The 21,036-nt window shown below is 49.9% G+C and overlaps 1 protein-coding gene across 1 annotated transcript in view; it reads left to right on the forward strand.

Annotated features, from left to right (window-relative positions):
• The first annotated feature begins 4,904 nt into the window (after positions 1-4,904).
• KAT2A (lysine acetyltransferase 2A) overlaps positions 4,905-21,036 on the forward strand; it is a 73,890-nt gene continuing 57,758 nt past the window's right edge. The window contains exons 1-2 of the mRNA XM_073572350.1: positions 4,905-5,200; positions 16,748-16,871. Of these exons, the coding sequence (XP_073428451.1) occupies positions 4,967-5,200; positions 16,748-16,871 (358 nt within the window). The 5' untranslated portion in view covers positions 4,905-4,966. The remainder of the gene's footprint in view (positions 5,201-16,747; positions 16,872-21,036) is intronic.

Here is a 21,036-nt window from a genome sequence, read left to right on the forward strand (position 1 = left end):
CCCAGTGCAGAGGTGGCAGACCATGTGTAGTTACTCTTCATTATTAGGGGTCACTCACACGACTGTATTTTCAGTCCTAGTGCTGTCCGTATAAATATGGAACGCACATGGGTCAGTGCTATACAGCGAGGCAGTGCTGAGGAGCGATTTTTTTCCACTGACCGAATCTGAATGTAATATCGCAGCATGCATTAGTTTCTTTGATAAACCAGATGAGACTCCGCCATTCAGCTTTATGGGTGTGCAAAAAGTAAAACAGATTCCATACGTATAACATCCATTTTTACAGATACATTGCAATTGTGTAACATAGGAAACTGTAAATGGTCCTGTAAATGATTAATAGCTGCTGCTGTAAGAAACCTATTGTGTACGGACTGAACATGGATGAAAAGAGAGAAAAAAAATTGTCCAAGTTTTCTGAATGACGTGTTAATCTGGTCTTATGTGAATCATCTACTTTATACAATCCCTAAGAGACAGGTCCTCAGTGAAAACAAACTGATCACATGGCGTTCTTCTGCTGCTGAACCCTTCCCCACTGATCAGGTGTAATCTGTTGGAAAACCTGAAAGCAAGACCACCACAAGGAAATATAAGGGTATGTGCACACATTGCGGATTCTGGTGCGGATCCGCAGAAGATTCTCATGCGGTGTACAGTACCATTATATTCACTGTCAAATAAAAACGCTGTGCACATGCTGCGGAAAATTCCACGCGGAAACACAGTGGTTTATTTTCCGCAGCATGTCAATTCTTTGTGCGGATTCCGCAGCATTTTTACACCCATTCCATTATAGGAATCCGCAGGTGTAAAAACGCAGGGCAAATCCGCACAAAAAACGCAGAAAATCAGCACTAAATCCGCAATGAATCTGCAGGTAAAACGCAGGTCATTTTACCTTCGGATTCTGCAGATTCCGCGCAGAAAAATCTGCACAGGAATCCGCAATGTGTGCACATACCCTCAGGGTTAATCACATCTTATAAAGGATAACTTATCACTATGCCATCAGTTAAAGGATTGTTCCCAAAATATAAAGATACAAGTACTTCTCACAAAATTAGAATATCATCAAAAAGTTAATTTATTTCAGTTCTTCAATACAAAAAGTGAAACTCATATATTATATAGAGTCATTACAAACAGAGCGATCTATTTCAAGTGTTTATTTCTGTTAATGTTGATGATTATGGCTTACAACCAATGAAAACCCAAAAGTCATTATCTCAGTAATCTAGAATAATCAACAAAAACACCTGCAAAGGCTTCCTAAGCGTTTAAAAAGGTCCCTTAGTCTGTTCCAGTAGGCTCCACAATCATGGGGAAGACTGCAGACTTGACAGATTCCAGAAGGCAGTCATTGACACACTCCACAAGGAGGGTAAGCCACAAAAGGTCATTGCTAAAGAAGTTGGCTGGTCACAGAGTGCTGTATCCAAGCATATTTATTGACAGTTGAGTGGAAGTAAAAAGTGTGGTAGAAAAAGGTGCACAAGCAACCGGGATAACCGCAGCCTTTGAAGGATTGTTAAGAAAAGGCCATTCAAAAATTTGGGGGAGATTCACAAGGAGTGGTGTTATGAATGGGTCACCGAGGAGGACAGCAGGCCCAGGCCAAGCCACAGAAAACCAGAGAGGTTGGTAACTAAGCGGATTGCAGACCCCTGATCCTGTCCACACAACTAGCAGTAACCGTGGAGCGTACCTACGATGATCCTAGACACCTCGGCACAGCCGGAGAGCTAACTAAGCCTAAGGCAAGAAAGGGGAAATCTAAACTGCCCCGGAGCATACCGCAAAGGAATAGATAGCCCCCAAACATATATTGTCGGTGAGACAAGATGAAAACACAAACGCAGGCAGAAAAATAGACTGAGCAAACGATGGGGCCCACACTGACTAGACAGGATAGGAAAGGAAAGACACTGTCTGCAATCACGCAAAAAACCTGCAAAAGTCTGATGCACAAAAAACACTGAAGTCGCACGACTTCGCCCCCACTATATCAGCACTCTGGTACATTCTGAAAGCAAAGCAAAAAGAGACCAATATAACAGGGGACAAAACAAACTGGCACAAGCAGTAACATATGGGCGGTGATTCAGCACAGCCCCAGCCAGAGCTGGCTGACCCGCACAAAGCAGAGTTAAACAAAACCAGATCAAATGCAAACAGAGTAGCAAATGAACCACTTAGCTGAACATGCAGGGACAGAGCAGGAGACATCAGACCTCAGGAGGCACAGGAAGAAAATCATTATCAGGTGGCAAGCCTCTGTCAATCAGATCAGCTCCACTACCTCCAGTAAACACCAGAGGGAGCCCAGAAAGAGAACTCGCAACCCCTCTGTCAATCTGACCAGCTCCACTACCTTCAGTAATCACCAGAGGGAAGCCAGAGAGAGAATTCCCAACAGAGTGGACTGCTGCTGGAGTCATTGCTTCAAGAGCCACCACACACAGACATATCCAGGACATGGGCTAGAAGTGTCGCATTCCTTGTGTCAGGCCACTCATGACCAATAGACAATGCCAGAAGCGTCTTACCTGGGCCAAGGAGAAAAAGAACTGGACAGTTGCTCAGTGGTCAAAGGTGTTGTTTTCAGATGAAAGTAAATGTTGCATTTCATTTGGAAATCAAGGTCACAGAGTCTGGGGGAAGAGTGGAGAGGCACACAATCCAAGCTGCTTGAGGCCTAGTGTGAAGTTTCCACAATCAGTGATGGTTTGGGGAGCCATGTCATCTGCTGGTGTAGGTCCACTGTGTTTTATCAAGACCAAAGTCAGCGCAGACGTCAACCAGGAGGTTTTAGAGCACTACATGCTTCCCTCTGCCGACAAGCTTTTTGGAGATGGAAATTTCATTCTCCAGCAGGACTTGACACTGACAAAAGTACCAATACCTGGTTTAAAAACAACAGTATCACTGTGCTTGATTGACCAGCAAACTCGCCTGACGTTTACCACATAGAGAATCTATAGGGTATTGTCAAGAGAAAGATGAGAGACACTAGACTCAACAATGCAGCCAAGCTGAAGGCTGCTATCAAAGCGACCTGGGCTTCCATAACTCCTCAGCAGTGCCACATTCTGATCACCTCCATGCCACGCCGCATTGATGCAGTAATTGATGCAAAAAGAGCCCCGACCAAATATTGAGTGCATTTACTGAACATACATTTCAGTAGGCCAACATTTCGGATTTTAAAATAATTTTTCAAGCTGGTGTTATAAAGTATTCTAATTTACTGAGATAATGACTTTTGGGTTTTCATTGGCTGTAAGCCATAATCATCATTAACAGAAATAAACACTTGAAATAGATCACTCTGTTTGTAATGACTCTATATAATATGAGTTTCATTTTTGTATTGAAGAACTGAAATAAATTAACTTTTTGATGATATTCTAATTTTGTGAGAAGCTCCTGTATTTCCTATTCAGCATCTATGGGACTAGCGGACTTCAAGTATGCAACCTCTGCTCCAGGCCTTCATTCTCAGCGTAATGGGGGGGGGTACTCTGGTCATTGGACCCCAGTGATCAGTGCGTTATCACCTATTCTATGGATAGGGGATAACTCAATATTTTGGGAATAACCCTTTAGTGTTCAATGTGGGCTTGACCTTTTAGAAATGAGTATTGTCGATAATCAGACATTAAAGAGATTACCACTACCCGGACAACCCCTTTTTAATCCCTATGTTTCATTCTTGTAAAACAATAACATATATACTCACCAACGGTGTCGGCACTTCCTCGCCTGAGGATGGCGTAACATCGTTATGTCACACGATCTCTGCGGCCAATCAGCGCAGGCAACACTCTCCCTGCCTGCTGCCTTCCCATTTCCTCTGGATGTATGTGGTACATCCGAAGGTAGGGAGATTAAAGCCAACAATGTCACCCGATCCCAGGGAGAGTCAGTGACAGCAACGCTAGAACGGCGCTGGCACCGGAGGTGATTGTAGGTGTTACCATTTTACAAGATGGAAACATAATTGAGTAGGGGTTGTAAAAGTTGTGGACAATCCCTTTAAGGATGGTAATGATGTGCTTTTTTTTTTTAAAGTAACTTTTCTTTTTTTACCTTGCAGTATTTGCTTTTTTTTTTACAAATTCCCCCAAATGGCGCATGTGTGACATAAATTTTGCTTAAAATAAAAAAAACATAAGGCAAGATTCATTGTTGCATATGCACCTTTTTTTTCCCCGCGAGTTTTTGATATTTTCTGACATTTTTTCATTTGCGCCATTTTAAAAGTCTCCTTTATGTGCCTTCATCTGTTTTGTCAGATTAGTTTATGAAACGTCACAAAATGTGTCAAATGTACTTTCATCCCCTCTGCGCAAAATCCACGAACCGCCTGAACCATTTTGAAGAATTTGGGGCAAAAAACGGTAATGATTAAAGGCAAGACGAAAAAGAAAAGTGAAATAAAATGTAAAAAAACCCCATAAATATTGAATCGATACCATAAAATCACTTCATGTACATTAGTGCAAAAAAAATTACAACTTTTAAAAATGTTGCAAATAACCGAGGTGAAAATATCTGGAGACCCTAAATCCTGTCCATAATGAGGAACTAGAAAAAAGGCCCAAATGAAAAGACGAGTGTGGCATAAGCAAAAAAACAGGCGTAAACCAATACAAACTTGCCAAAAAGGCACAAAAGCGAAGAATCGGCCTCTTTTCAAAAATCCTGCACAGAGCAATAGCTACAAGCTGAAACCCTCCTGCACAGTGTAAAAAGTGCTTACAAAAGAAACATGAGGCCTTAAAAAAACGGATAGCAAATCCCACAAGTGTGAATGGTAAGGTTAGAGCTGCAATACAACGTTAAAACAAAGCCTACAACTCCCGGCATGCCTTGCATGGCGCACATGCTCAGATCACTCCCAGCGGCCACTTTGAAAGGCAGAACTTTATTGCTCCAGCACGCGGTGTACATCGTTGCTATGGCGGAGCTGGTGCAGGCCTCGCAGTCCCGGAGCAGTGTGCAGTCTCCTCCTGTCACCGGGCAGAGCGGGACATCTGGCGTGGCCGCAGCAGCGGGAAGCAGCGCCGGGAGCAGTGATCCGGCCAGGCCTGGCCTGAGCCAGCAGCAGAGAGCCAGCCAGAGAAAAGCTCAGGTCAGGGCCCTTCCCCGGGCCAAGAAGCTGGAGAAGCTCGGGGTGTTCTCGGCGTGTAAGGTAAATAATGACGGCGGGGAGCTGCTGCCTGCACTCAGCCTATGTCCGGGCATCGTGCAGGCTCGGCGCATCGTGCAGGCTCGGCGTAGTGTGGAGGCTCGGTGCATCGTGCAGGCTCGGCGCATCGTGCAGGCTCGGCGTAGTGTGCAGGCTCGGCGCATCGTGCAGGCTCGGCGTAGTGTGGAGGCTCGGCGCATCGTGCAGGCTCGGCGTAGTGTGGAGGCTCGGTGCATCGTGCAGGCTCGGTGCATCGTGGAGGCTCGGCGCATCGTGCAGGCTCGGCGCATCGTGCAGGCTCGGCGCATCGTGCAGGCTCGGCGCATCGTGCAGGCTCGGCGTAGTGTGGAGGCTCGGGGCATCGTGCAGGCTCGGCGCATCGTGCAGGCTCGGCGTAGTGTGCAGGCTCGGCGCATCGTGCAGGCTCGGTGTAGTGTGCAGGCTCGGCGCATCGTGCAGGCTCGGCGTAGTGTGGAGGCTCGGTGCATCGTGCAGGCTCGGCGTAGTGTGGAGGCTCGGTGCATCGTGCAGGCTCGGTGCATCGTGCAGGCTCGGTGCATCGTGCAGGCTCGGCGCATCGTGCAGGCTCGGCGCATCGTGCAGGCTCGGCGTAGTGTGGAGGCTCGGGGCATCGTGCAGGCTCGGCGTAGTGTGCAGGCTCGGCGCATCGTGCAGGCTCGGCGCATCGTGCAGGCTCGGTGCATCGTGCAGGCTCGGTGCATCGTGCAGGCTCGGTGCATCGTGCAGGCTCGGCGTAGTGTGCAGACTCGGCGCATCGTGCAGGCTCGGCGCATCGTGCAGGCTCGGCGTAGTGTGGAGGCTCGGTGCATCGTGCAGGCTCGGCGTAGTGTGCAGGCTCGGCGCATCGTGCAGGCTCAGCGCATCGTGCAGGCTCGGCGTAGTGTGAAGGCTCGGCGCATCGTGCAGGCTCGGCGTAGTGTGAAGGCTCGGCGCATCGTGCAGGCTCGGCATAGTGTGAAGGCTCGGCGCATCGTGCAGGCTCGGCATAGTGTGAAGGCTCGGCGCATCGTGCAGGCTCGGCGCATCGTGCAGGCTCAGCGTAGTGTGCAGGCTCGGCGCATCGTGCAGGCTCGGCGTAGTGTGAAGGCTCGGCGCATCGTGCAGGCTCGGCGTAGTGTGAAGGCTCGGCGCATCGTGCAGGCTCGGCGCATCGTGCAGGCTCAGCGCATCGTGCAGGCTCGGCGTAGTGTGAAGGCTCGGCGCATCGTGCAGGCTCGGCGTAGTGTGAAGGCTCGGCGCATCGTGCAGGCTCGGCATAGTGTGAAGGCTCGGCGCATCGTGCAGGCTCGGCGCATCGTGCAGGCTCAGCGTAGTGTGCAGGCTCGGCGCATCGTGCAGGCTCGGCGTAGTGTGGAGGCTCGGCGCATCGTGCAGGCTCGGCGTAGTGTGGAGGCTCGGTGCATCGTGCAGGCTCGGCGTAGTGTGGAGGCTCGGTGCATCGTGCAGGCTCGGCGTAGTGTGGAGGCTCGGTGCATCGTGCAGGCTCGGCGTAGTGTGGAGGCTCGGTGCATCGTGCAGGCTCGGCGCATCGTGCAGGCTCGGCATAGTGTGAAGGCTCGGCGCATCGTGCAGGCTCGGCGCATCGTGCAGGCTCGGCGTAGTGTGGAGGCTCGGTGCATCGTGCAGGCTCGGCGTAGTGTGAAGGCTCGGCGCATCGTGCAGGCTCGGCGTAGTGTGGAGGCTCGGCGCATCGTGCAGGCTCGGCGCATCGTGCAGGCTCGGCGCATCGTGCAGGCTCGGCGCATCGTGCAGGCTCGGCGCATCGTGCAGGCTCGGCGTAGTGTGGAGGCTCGGCGCATCGTGCAGGCTCGGCGTAGTGTGGAGGCTCGGCGCATCGTGCAGGCTCGGCGTAGTGTGGAGGCTCGGTGCATCGTGCAGGCTCGGCGTAGTGTGGAGGCTCGGCGCATCGTGCAGGCTCGGCGCATCGTGCAGGCTCGGCGCATCGTGCAGGCTCGGCGCATCGTGCAGGCTCGGCGCATCGTGCAGGCTCGGCGCATCGTGCAGGCTCGGCGCATCGTGCAGGCTCGGCGCATCGTGCAGGCTCAGTGTAGTGTGGAGGCTCGGCGCATCGTGCAGGCTCGGCGCATCGTGCAGGCTCGGCGTAGTGTGGAGGCTCGGCGCATCGTGCAGGCTCGGCGTAGTGTGCAGGCTCGGCGTAGTGTGGAGGCTCGGCGCATCGTGCAGGCTCGGCGTAGTGTGGAGGCTGGGCGCATCGTGCAGGCTCGGCGTAGTGTGGAGGCTCGGCGCATCGTGCAGGCTCGGCGTAGTGTGGAGGCTCGGCGTATCGTGCAGGCTCGGCGTAGTGTGGAGGCTCGGCGCATCGTGCAGGCTCGGCGTAGTGTGGAGGCTCGGCGCATCGTGCAGGCTCGGTGCATCGTGCAGGCTCGGCGTAGTGTGGAGGCTCGGCGTAGTGTGGAGGCTCGGTGCATCGTGCAGGCTCGGCGTAGTGTGGAGGCTCGGTGCATCGTGCAGGCTCGGCGTAGTGTGGAGGCTCGGTGCATCGTGCAGGCTCGGCGTAGTGTGGAGGCTCGGTGCATCGTGCAGGCTCGGCGTAGTGTGGAGGCTCGGTGCATCGTGCAGGCTCGGCGCAGTGTGGAGGCTCGGTGCATCGTGCAGGCTCGGCGCAGTGTGGAGGCTCGGTGCATCGTGCAGGCTCGGCGCAGTGTGGAGGCTCGGTGCATCGTGCAGGCTCGGCGCAGTGTGGAGGCTCGGTGCATCGTGCAGGCTCGGCATAGTGTGCAGGCTCCTAGAATCGTAGAGTTGGAAGGGACCTCTAGGCTCATCGTGTCCAACCCCCTGCTCAAAGCAGGATTCACTAAATCATCCCAGACAGATGTCTGTCCAGCCTCTGTTTCAAGACTTCCAGTGAAAGAGAACTCACCACCACTTGTGGCAGTCTGTTCCACTCATTGATGGCTCTGACTGTCAAAATGTTTCTTCTAATCTGTGTCTTCTCCCTTTCAGTTTCATTCCATGTGCAAAAAAGAATGATGATCCCTCTAAGCTGTTATATCCCCTCATATATTTGTAGACAGCTATAAAGTCACCACTTAGCCTTCATTTTTGCAAGCTAGATGTTCCTTGTAGGACATACTTTGCAGTCTGCCCACCATCCTGGTTGCTCTTCTCTGAACTCCAGTTTGTTGATGTGTTTTTTTTAAAATGTGGTTCCCAAAACTGGACACAGTATTCCAGATGAGGTCTGACCAGAGAGTAGTAGAGAGCAATAATGACTTCACGTGATCTAGACTGTATGCTTCTATTAATGCATCCTAGAATTGCATTTGCCTTTTTTGCTGCTGCATCACACTGACTCATGCAGTCTGTGATCTATTAGTATACCCAAGTCTTTTTCACACATGCTGTTGCTTAGCCCTATTCCTCCCATTCTGTAGATGTAATTTTCGTTTTTCTTGCCCAGATGTAGAATATTGCATTTCTGCCTGTTAAATACCATTCAGTTACTCGCTGCTCATTGTTTAAGCTTATCTAGATCCTTCTGAATCCTTTCTCGGTGTTCTCTATTGTTAGCTATCCCTCCTAGCTCTGTATCACCTGAAAATTTGATTAGTTTACCTTCAGTTTCCTTATCCAGATCATTTATAAAAATGATGAACCGCACAGGGGCCAGGACAGAGCCTTGTCTTACCCCACTTTTCAATTGCATGTGCAACCATCTATCACCACTCTTTGAGTGCGATCACTGAGCCAGTTATGAATCCACCTAACCATAGCCTTGTCAGTCCCATATTTGGTCATTTCTTTTCCGTAACAATAGTATGCAATATTTTATCAAATGCTTTGCTGAAGTCAAAATATACTATATCTACTGCATTTCCCTGGTCCACACAGTCAGGTGATTCCATCATTAGTCTGGCATGACTTGCTTGCTTCAAACCAATGCTGACTCTGTTTAATCCCTTCATTCTTATCCAGGTACATACATACATGCTGTTTAATAATTTATTCAAAGATATTTCCTGGTATATAAGTGAGGCTCACTGGCCTGTAATTGTTTGGATTCATCATCTTTCCTTTTTTTGAAAATGGGGACAAGATTTGCCCTTCTCCAAAGTTCTGGGACTTCTGTTCTCTAGGATTTTTCAAAGATTCTGGCTAGTGGTACTGCAATTTCCTCTAACTCTTTCAGTACCCTAGGGTGTAATTCATCTGGACCAGGAGATTTAAATGCATTTAAATTAGCTTAGTGTTCACTCACCATTTCTGTTTCTTGATAGTGTGGATTTCTCGTTCGCCTTATTGGGGGACACAGAGACATTGGGTGTATGCTGCTGCCACTAGGAGGCTGACACTATGCACAAAAAAAGGTTAGCTCCTCCTCCGCAGTGTACACCCCACCGACCGGCAGAGAATTCCTCAGTTTAGCTTAGTGTCAGTAGGAGGTGGACACGGGTCTTTCATTAGACCCATATCTACCTCGTCGTGCGTCGTTCCTTTTCAGGTTCTACGGAGGGATACAGAGTGAAAAGTCACATCTGTACTCCCACATGGAGTCTGCAAGTACGGCGTGTACTGCCACCCCGTATCCTTGCAGTTCTCCGCGGCAGGACCAGCCAGACGGACGCCGACACCAAGACATGCCAGCGACTCCAGGGGTCCTTGTCGCCAGTCTCCCTCCCACTCGCCTACCAGAGCCTGTCGGTTGGATGAGACGCAAGACTTCTTCAGACAGGTAACGGATCGTGGATGGGTGAGTATTTTTTTTTTTTTTAATTTTATTTATTTACCTGGCTGCCCATTCCCGACGGTCGCCTCTTCAATGGTCACAGGGGAACCCCGGTTGTAGGCGCTGCGGTCGCTCGCAGTCGCCACAAGGCTATAGGCAGCTCAATGTTGCTGGGCATCCCCCCCTTCCCTCCCCCCTTTCTGGGGACAGGGAGCACAGGGTTTTTTCCCATTGGGAGGGGCTTGCGACTGCGGCGTCCCACTTTTTCGGACCTCCGCGCCGACCCCCTGCTGACAGGCGGCCGCCGCAACTAATTTAGGCCCCGGCTTCAGTTCGGGCCTACCGCTGCGTCGCGGCCACGCCCCCCCGCCCCTTTCTTCTAAGCGGGCTTCTCTCCCGCTCTTCCCAGGCCCTCCCACCGCCTGTCCTTCACTTGCCCAGCCTGTTATTGGCTAGAGGGCGGTGAATTGTTAACCCTGCGTGGTGCTCCGCCCTCCCTCCTCTCCTGAACGCGCGCTTTTTCTCAGGAAGGCGCCATTTTCCCAGCCTGTTAGCCGGGCACCAGCTCCTCACTGGATAGCATCTTCTCCAGCTGGTTTTTTTCAAGAGGTCTGTCGGCCGGATTTCGCTCTGACCTGCATCCACTGACAGGTCGCAGAGCATCGCTTCTGGGGACACCGGACCGTGAGTAGCTCTGCACTGCAGACTGACCCTTCTCCGCCCCCTGTCCCCCAACCTTCCGGCATTACCTCAGCTTTTCACTATGTCTAACTCTAAGTCTGATCGTACCCGCTCTACCGCTCCCCCCTGCACTTTAGTCAAGTACTTTGCATGTTCTTCGTGCAATCGCAAACTTCCCTCAGGCCAGTCCACTCCACTCTGCCTGGATTGTAGCAATCCAATTCAGCCTGACGCCGTCCAGGAGCCATCTGCGGCCCCAAGTGAGAGTGAGCCCCCCATGCCTGGCTGGGCCTCCTCGCTATCTCAATCAGTGGCAGACCTCACCAGGGTGTCTCAGTCCCTGGTGGCCGTTCTTGATAAGTTGCCCCTGGACTCTTTAGCAGGGCCAAGCAGGTCCCAAATTGTTCCATCTGAATCAGCCAGCGGTAGTCGCAAAAGACCCAGGCAAGATTCCCAGCCGGAATCCTCTCCTAGTCCCATCTCACCGCATAGCCCTTCTCACCAGCCTCCCTCTCGGGCCTCCTCTCCCGAGTCAGGGGAAGCGCTTTCGGACAGGTCATCTGAGGGGATTTTAGAGCTGGATTCAGACCAGGATGCAAGCATGAAGGTCACAGTGCAGGACCTCATTGCTTACCTTCGATATTGCTGACTCCCCTGCGAAATCCTCAGATCAGGAGGTTTCGTTCAGACGGGCAGAAACTCCCTCCAGGGTTTTTCCTTTCCATTCCGAGTTTGGGAAAATTTTTACCAAGGAAAGAGAGGATCCGACCAGACGCTTTCAAAGAGGAAAACGTCTCAGCATACTCTACCCATTTGCTAAGGAGCTCACGGACAACTGGTCGGCCTCTCCCTCGGTCGATCCGCCCGTGTCCAGGCTATCCAATAACACGGTTCTCCCGCTTTCAGGCGTGGCATCCCTAAAGGATTCTAATGACAGGATTATAGAATCCCTGGCGAAGTCTGCCTTTGAAGCGGCTTCAGCGGCGGTGTGTCCAATCTTTGCTTCATCCTGGGCAGCAAAGGCCATAGCCACGTGGGCAGACGACCTTCGTCAGGGCATCTTAGATAAGGCGCAACCGGAGCATTTGGCCGATCTCGCCAATCAGATCTCCCATGCTGGGGACTATCTTCTCTCCGCTTCCTTGGATGCTGCATCCTGTGCAGTTCAGGCGTCAAGCAACGTTGTTGCAATTCGACGTACAATTTGGCTAAAGGCATGGCAAGCGGACTTGTCTTCTAAAAAGTCCCTCACTAACCTGCCTTTTCAGGGGGTGCGCCTCTTTGGGTCCCAATTGGACCAGATTATTAAGGACGCCACCGGAGGCACGAGTTCACTCCTCCCTCAGTTCAAGCCTCGCAGACCCCCACTAAGGCGTCAGTTTCGACCCTTTCGGACTTTCCGCCGTTTCAATACGGCGGACAACTCCTCCAGCCAACAGAGACCGCAGGCTCGCCAGGAGAGAAAGAAAGTTTCCTTCAGACCCACTCCTTCCTGGCGACCCCACTCCTCCAAGGGCAGAGAGCCCAGATCTAGATCTGGACGGTCTACTTCAGCATGACTATCATTGGGCACGCGAGGGTCCTTTCCAATTGGGAGGTCGACTTCTTTCCTTCAGGGACGTTTGGCTGGCCGCCGTGGAGGACGCCTGGGTCAGGGAGGTCATATCCTCAGGATACAAGATAGAGTTCGTCTCTCTCCCACGGGATCGTTTCTTCGAATCCCGGCCTCCAAAGGATCCAGCCTTGATCCCGGGGTTCTCTACGGCTATCGCCGCTCTCCTCAGTTCCGGGGTGATTGTGCCCGTTCCCGAATCGGAGCGCTTCACGGGGTTCTACTCGAACCTGTTTGTAGTGCCGAAAAAAGACGGCGCAGTTCGACCCATCTTGGATCTCAAGCTGCTCAACAAGAGGGTCCGCCTTCGCCACTTCCGCATGGAGTCGCTTCGCTCGGTCATCGCCTCCATGAGGAGCAGGAATTCATGTGCTCAATAGACATCCAAGATGCCTATTTACATGTTCCAATTTTCTCCGGACATCAGAAGTTCCTGCGCTTTGCGATTCGACAGCACTACCAGTTTGTCGCACTGCCCTTCGGTCTTGCCACCGCTCCCAGAGTCTTCACGAAGATCATGGCTGCGTTGATGGCTTTGTTGAGAGTCAGAGGCCTCGTTCTTTTCCCGTGCCTAGACGATATTCTGATCAAGGCTCCCTCATTCCAACAGGCTCACCAAAGTTTGTCAATCGTCCTGGACACTCTTTCCAATTTCGGGTGGATCGTCAACAGGAAAAAGTCCTGTCTGGTTCCTACCCAACGCCTGGTCTTTCTAGGTCTTCTGTTCGACACTCGTCGGTCAAGGGTCTTTCTCCCACAAGAAAAGATTCTCTCTCTGCAGCAGGAAGTACGATCGCTGCAGACCTCGCGATTCCCATCCCTCCGTACAGCCATGAGGGTCCTGGGAAAGATGGTGGCGGCGATAGAGGCAGTTCCCTTTGCCCAATTTCACGCCAGGCCTCTCCATCAGGCCATTCTGTCGAAGTGGAACAGGTCGCCTCGGTCCCTGGATCGCCCTGTCCATCTTTCTTACCGGATCAAGCGGTCTCTCAACTGGTGGTTGTCATCACCTCTCATTCTATCGGGTCGATCCTTCCTTCCATTCACTGGCAGATAGTAACCACAGATGCCAGTCTCCTCGGTTGGGGTGCTGTGTTCCGCAACCACACTGTTCAGGGTCGATGGTCGGATCGGGAATCAGCGCTGCCGATCAACGTTCTGGAGATTCGAGCGATCCATCTTGCTCTGGTCCACTGGGAAAGGCTCCTCAAGGGACTGCCGGTACGGATTCAGACAGACAACGCCACAGCGGTGGCATATGTCAACCGCCAAGGGGGAACACAGAGTGTCTCAGCCCTGGTGGAGGTGTCCAAGATTCTTCGTTGGGCGGAGATTTCCTTTCCGACAATTTCCGCGGTTCACATTCCCGGCGTAGACAACTGGGCCGCCGATTTTTCTCAGCCGCGAGGGTCTCGCCGCGGGAGAATGGTCCCTACATCCGGAAGTGTTTCATCTGCTCTGCCTTCGGTGGGGAACCCCGGATGTAGACCTCATAGCGTCTCGCCTCAACAGGAAAGTCCCACAATTCGTGTCCAGGTCTCGGGACCCTCTGGCAGTGGGCGCCGACGCCCTGGCCATTCCTTGGTCCCAGTTCGAACTTCCCTACCTGTTCCCTCCTCTGCCTCTTCTTCCCAAGCTGTTGAAGAAGATCAAGGCAGAAGGACTTTCGGTCATTCTCATCGCCCCGAATTGGCCCAGAAGGTCTTGGTTCGCGGACATTGTCAACCTTCTCGCGGACGCCCCCTGGAAGCTTCCAGACAGAACAGATCTGCTGTCTCAGGGTCCGATTTGCCACCCCAATTCTCGGCCGCTCAATTTAACGGCGTGGCTGTTGAGACCGAGGTTCTGAAATGAGCAGGATTTTCCGACCACGTAATTCAGACCATGATCCGAGCCAGAAAGCCATCATCTTCCAAGATTTACTACCGTACTTGGAAGGCCTATTTCACTTGGTGTGAGACCAATGACGTCGCGCCCATGTCCTTTTCGCTCCCTTCAGTCCTAGCGTTTCTTCAGGCAGGATTGGATGCGGGGCTTGCCCTCAGTTCCCTAAAGGGTCAAGTTTCGGCGCTATCCATTCTGTTTCAGAAAACGTTGGCTTCCCGTCCTCAGGTTAAGACCTTTCTTCAGGGCGTGGCTCACACGGTCCCGCCATACCGGGCGCCCGTGGATCCACGGGATCTTAATCTGGTTCTTGAGGTTCTGCAAGGTCCGCCCTTTGAACCCCTCAAGGATATTTCCCTTTCTCTCCTTTCTTGGAAGGTAGCATTTCTGGTGGCCATCACCTCCGTCCGGCGCGTGTCGGAATTGGCAGCTCTTTCCTGCCGCTCTCCCTTTCTGGTTCTCCACCAGGATAAGGTAGTTCTGCGGCCTCCGCCCTCGTTCCTTCCGAAGGTGGTGTCCTCGTTTCACCTCAACGAGGATATCGTGCTACCGTCCTTTTGTCCGAATCCAACTCATCCCCGAGAGCGGTCCTTGAACAAGCTGGACCTGGTTAGGGCGGTAAGAGTCTATCTGTCTAGGACGACTTCCTTGCGAAAGACAGTCTCTTTTCATTATCCCTGATGGAGCGCGGAAAGGTCACCCGGCGTCAAAGGCCACCATTGCTCGCTGGATCAGATCGGCTATCCTGGAAGCCTACCGTGTTAAGCGTCGCGGAGCCCCTCCAGGTATCAGGGCCCACTCTACCCGGGCAGTGGGTGCCTCCTGGGCGGTGTGCCACAGAGCTTCCGCACTGCAGCTTTGCAAAGCTGCAACATGGTCATCGGTTCACACGTTTGTGAAATTCTACAGAGTCCACACCTACGCTTCGGCGGACGCCAGCCTAGGTAGACGGATTCTGCAGGCCGCGGTGGTGAGTCCGCTGGCCTGATGGAAGTTTGTTTCCCACCCCAGGGACTGCTTTGGGACGTCCCAAGGTCTCTGTGTCCCCCAATAAGGCGAACGAGAAAACAGGATTTTTGGGTTGCTTACCGTAAAATCTGTTTCTCGGAGCCTTCATTGGGGGACACAGCACCCTCCCATGTTTTACAGCTCCTGTTCTTACTTTGGTTGAATGGTTACAGTTGAGTTGTTTATGTTGTCAACCTATTCTGTTACTTCTCCTACTGCTTTCTCACTAACTGAGGAATTCTCTGCCGGTCGGTGGGGTGTACACTGCGGAGGAGGAGCTAACCTTTTTTTGTGCATAGTGTAAGCCTCCTAGTGGCAGCAGCATACACCCAAGGTCTCTGTGTCCCCCAATGAAGGCTCCGAGAAACAGATTTTACGGTAAGCAACCCAAAAATCCTGTTTTTTTTATTCCTTCAATGGCACCATGAAGATCAGTTGATGTTACAATTGCTTTCCTAGAGAACACAGATGCAAAATAGTAATTTAAAAGTTTGGCCTTCTCCACATCATTTTTTACCACTTCACCCTTTTTATCCTGTAAAAATCCTATAGCATTTTTGGACCAGTGCATTGTGTGGGGTCGGTGCAGCGTGCTGTGTTATGGTTTGTGCCTTACACACAGCTGCTGTTTGCTATCATAGCTATAATCTATGCTCCAGTGACTACTACCCTGTGTACCCACCAGCCACCTGTGACCATGCCTCTATGAGCAAAGACTAGTATTGCAGCTCATCTTCAATTCCCCAGTACCAGCCCAGGCGCTCAAGTTCATGTGCAGTTTCTCGCCAGTTCTTATACAACATTGCATGATTTTTCTGGCTCTTGGTGACTGATCAATCGAGGCCACGTAGTATCTTTCCTAGTGATGTAGCATTGTGATAAATTAGACGGCAAGCTACCGGGCACTATATACTCTGTAATAGTCTACACACAGCCGTCGGGATTAATGATGGAGCAGCTACCCTCTATATTCGGGGAGCATTATCACTGATTACAGGAGGTCACAACGTGTATTATATTAAAATTTGTTGTGCTCGATTTATCAAAGCCGTTATGCCAGAGTTCTGTTGTAAAAAGCTTTGAAAAGTTTCATATATTTTTTGCAACTCTAGTCTGAACTAAAATTTAGGTGTTTTTTGCTATTCTCACGCCATTTTTGCCCAGTTCTGACAAAGTGGCTGGAGCTGGGATAGGGCCGTGGTGACCACTGCTTATCATGTCTATGCCACAAATCTTACTCCAGCAAGGACTGGAGTAGGATTTAACTCTTCTGACTCTCCTGATCCATGAAGAGGCATACACCTCTTCATGAATTGGGAGTGTCTTGACTTCTGCACAATCTCATCAAAACTAGCGTGAGCAACTCTGATCTTTTTTAATCGGACCCTTTGTGTTTGTGAGAAGAGTCGGGGACAAAGGCATCAGATAACAGTACTAGATTCCTCTTCTCAAGTAGGCATCTCACAAAATTGAATAATTTCTTGGGAAGTCTTTGTCCTCCATAGCACTGCTGCCTGTAAATTTTAGGGGAATCTGTGTCCTCCATAGCCTTCTGCCTCTAAATTCTAGGGCAGTCATTGTCTGCCATAGCACTGCTGGGTTGTGTTTTTATCTCTTTTCTCCATATACATGTTCCTTTTTTCTTTTCTTATTTCAGGCAAATGATGTCTGTAAATGCAATGGCTGGAAGAACCCTAATCCACAAACCGCACCTCGTATGGACCTTCAGCAGCCTGCAGCCAGCCTGAGCGAGCCCTGCCGAAGCTGTGGACACTCACTGGGTATGATATGATCTTGACAAAAAAAAATTTGCTTTGAGTCCGGTTAGGAGTCAGTGGGAACTGTTCCAAAATGGTCATAATATATTTCCAATCCCTGCTCCCAGTGTGAAATGGAAAAGGAAGATGTCCTATTGAAATGCAGAATGGTAGTGCACATTTGGCAGTTTGTCCGTGTATTTTCAGGAAGAGGGATCCAAGGGGTGATGTTTGTTCCCCTTGGTTCCTGGTCAGATGCCTCTCACCCAGCCAAACAAGATCACACACTTTGCACTGATGAAGGGCAGTACCCTGAAACAGAGCAAACAGTGCATGATGGCTCAGTGGTTAGCACTGCAGCCTTACAGCGCTGGGGTCCTGGGTTCAAATCCCACCAAGGACAACATCTGCAAGGAGTTTGTATGTTCTCCCCTTGTTTGTGTGGGTTTACACACCAAAGACATATTGATAAGGAATTTAGATAGTGACCCCCCCCCCCATTGGGGACAGCAATGAGATGTGTATGTATGTGTGTGTGTGTGTGTGTGTATGTCTGTGTGTGCGTGTGTATGTGTGTATATATATATATATGTGTATATGTGTATGTGTGTATGTGTGTGTGTGTGTGTGTGTGTGTGTGTGTGTGTGTGTGTGTGTGTGTATATATATATACACACACACACGTTGGACAAAATAATGGAAACACCTAACATTTTGGTATCATAATCTTCGAACATGTTATAAACATGCAAACCGTGACATATGGTAATGTTTTGTAGATGATTATTTGTGTTATGTGTATGTAAATTAACTGTTTGTTTTGCAGAATTGTAAGGACATTGATGAGAACCTGATACCAATGGCAGACCTCTCGGATTTTTAAAGAGGCCAAATTGTTGGTGCTCGTATGGGGGGGGCTAGTGTAACAGAAAGTGCCCGAATGCTTGGCGTGTCAAGAGGTACTGTCTCCAAAGTAATGACTGCGTTTGAAAGAGAAGGAAAAATGTTCCCAGCAAAGCACAGGTCCGGACGAAATATGAAGTTGACTGAGAGAGACCGTCAGACTCTAAAGCGAATTGTGAGAGAGGATCTCAAGACCACGGCTCCGAAAATCACTGCTGAGCTCAATGAACACCTACAGAACCCAGTTTCCACGAAAACTTCATCGGGAGCTGCACAAATCTGGATTCCACGGAAGAGCTGCAATTAGAAAACCGCTGCTCTCAATGACAAATGTTTCCAAGTGTTTAGAGTGGTGTAGAAACCTCCAGAATTGGTCCCTTGAGCAGTGGAAACGTGATATTCTCAGACTAATCATCGTTTACCCTATTTCCGACCTCTGGCAGAGTGTACGTTTGGAGACAGCCAAAAGAAGCATTCCATCCAGACTGCCTCCTCCCAGCTGTAAAACATGGCGGAGGTTCTGTGATGATCTGTGGTGCTATTTCGTGGAGATCCGCCAGGTCAATGATATCCCTTCATGGAAGAATTAACAGCCGAGATTATTTAGGCATTTTAGGATGCACTTGGTCGCCCATGGTTCAAGCACTGTTCCCGGAGGGGAACGCCATCTTTCAGGATGATAATGCACCAATTCATACAGCTAGAATCGTTAAAGCATGGCACGAGGAACATTCTAATGAAGTTGAGCATCTCATCTGGCCCCCACAATCCCCAGACCTCAACATTATTGAGCATTTATGGTCGATTTTAGAGATTCGAGTTAGACGTCGACTTCCGCCGCCATCGTCGCTCAAAGAACTGGAGGGTGTTTTAACTGAAGAATGGGTTACAATTCCTTTGGAAACAATTCACACCTTGTATGAATTTATACCTCGGAAAATTGAGGCTGCAATCGCCGCAAAAGGTGGACCTACACCATATTAAACTAACTTTTGTTGATGTTTCCATTATTGTGTCCCACCCCTGTGTGTGTGTGTGTGTGTGTGTGTGTGTATATACATATACACAGTACAGACCAAAATTTTGGACACACCTTCTCATTCAAAGAGTTTTCATGACTGAAAATTGTAGATTCACTCTGAAGGCATCAAAACTATGAATTAACAGATGTGGAATTATATAATTAACAAGAAAGTGTGAAACAACTGAAAATATGTCTTATATTCTAGGTTCTTCAAAGTAGCCACCTTTTTGCTTTGATTACTGCTTTGCACACTCTTGGCATTCTCTTGATGAGCTTCAAGAGGTGGTCGCCGGAAATGGTTTTCACTTCACAGGTGTGCCCTGTCAGGTTTAATAAGTGGGATTTCTTGCCTTATAAATGGGGTTGGGACCATCAGTTGTGTTGTGCAGAAGTCTGGTGGATACACAGCTGATAGTCCTGTCCTACTGAATAGACTGTTAGTTGCTTTTTTTCTTGCCATAATACAAATTCTAAGTAAAGAAAAACGAGTGGCCATCATTACTTTAACAAATGAAGGTCAGTCAGTCTGAAAAATTGGGAAAACTTTGAAAGTGTCCCCAAATGCAGTGGCAAAAGCCATCAAGCGCTACAAAGAAACTATCTCACATGAGGACCGCCCCAGGAAACGAAGACCCAAGAGTCACCTCTGCTGCAGAGGATAAGTTCATCCAAGTCACTAGCCTCAGAAATCGCAGGTTAACAGCAGCTCAGATTAGAGACCAGGTCAATGCCACACAGAGTTCTAGCAGCAGACACATCTCTACAACAACTGTTAAGAGGAGACTTTGTGCAGCAGGCCTTCATGGTAAAATAGCTGCTAGGACACCACTGCTAAGGACAAGGAACAAGCAGAAAAGACTTGATTGGGCTAAAGAACACAAGGTATGGACATTAGACCAGTGGAAATCTGTGCTTTGGTCTGACGAGTCCAAATTTGAGATCTTTGGTTCCAACCACCGTGTTTTTGTACGACGCAGAAAAGGTGAATGGATGGACTCTACATGCCTGGTTCCCACTGTGAAGCATGGAGGAGGAGGTGTGATGGTGTGGGGGTGCTTTGCTGGTGACCCTGTTGGGGATTTATTCAAAATTGAAGGCATACTGAACCAACGTGGCTACCACAGCATCTTGCAGCGGCATGCTATTCCATCCGGTTTGCGTTTAGTTGGACCATCATTTATTTTTCAACAGGACAATGACCCCAAACACACCTCCAGGCTGTGTAAGGGCTATTTGACCAAGACGGAGAGTGATGGTGTGCTACGCCAGATGACCTGGCCTCCAAAGTCACCAGACCTGAACCCAATCGAGATAGTTTGGGGTGAGCTGGACCGCAGAGTGAAGGCAAAAGGGCCGACAAGTGCTAAGCATCTCTAGGAACTCCTTCAAGACTGTTGGAAGACCATTTCCGGGGACTACCTCTTGAAGCTCATCAAGAGAATGCCAAGAGTGTGCAAAGCAGTAATCAAAGCAAAAGGTGGCTACTTTGAAGAACCTCGAATATAAGACATATTTTCAGTTGTTTCACACTTTTTTGTTAATTATATAATTCCACATGTGTTAATTCATAGTTTTGATGCCTTCAGCGTGAATCTACAATTTTCATAGTCATGAAAATAAAGAAAACGCTTTGAATGAGAAGGCGTGTCCAAACTTTTGGTCTGTACTGTATATGTGTGTGTGTATATGTGTGTGTGTGTGTGTATATATATATATATATATATATATTTTTTGTGTATCACAAACCAATCACGAAACATCTTTCATTTCACCAGAGCTGTTTAAAAGAAGCTGAGCTGTGATTGGTTGCTATGAGCAATAGTTTTCTCACTCCATGACAACACCTCAGCAGACACTACCATGGTGGGAGAAATCTAATATCCCCGGGAACTTAAGCTCCCAGCCATTGTCAGCCCCCAGAAAGGAGCAGCGCACATGACAGAAATGAATCGCCCCCTCCCTGCTCATATCCCCATCACACATCCTCCATCCCATACGCACATCTTCCCTCTTAAATGGATACCTGGAAGTTAGGATGTGGGACATTAGGTGTAGTAGTCTGATGGCCCTGGCTGACGGGATGATGTGGGATATTAGGGGTAGTAGTCCGGTGGCTCTGACGGGATGATGTGGGATATTGGTGGTAGTAGTGCGGTGGCTCTGACGGGATGATGTGGGATATTAGTGGCAGTAGTCCGGTGGCTCTGGCTGACGGGATGATGTGGGATATTAGGGATAGTAGTCCGGTGGCTTTGATGGGAT

The sequence above is a fragment of the Dendrobates tinctorius genome, unplaced genomic scaffold, assembly GCF_039654945.1.
Source record: "Dendrobates tinctorius isolate UK_male_01 unplaced genomic scaffold, ASM3965494v1 ptg000032l, whole genome shotgun sequence".
Lineage (NCBI taxonomy): Eukaryota > Metazoa > Chordata > Amphibia > Anura > Dendrobatidae > Dendrobates > Dendrobates tinctorius.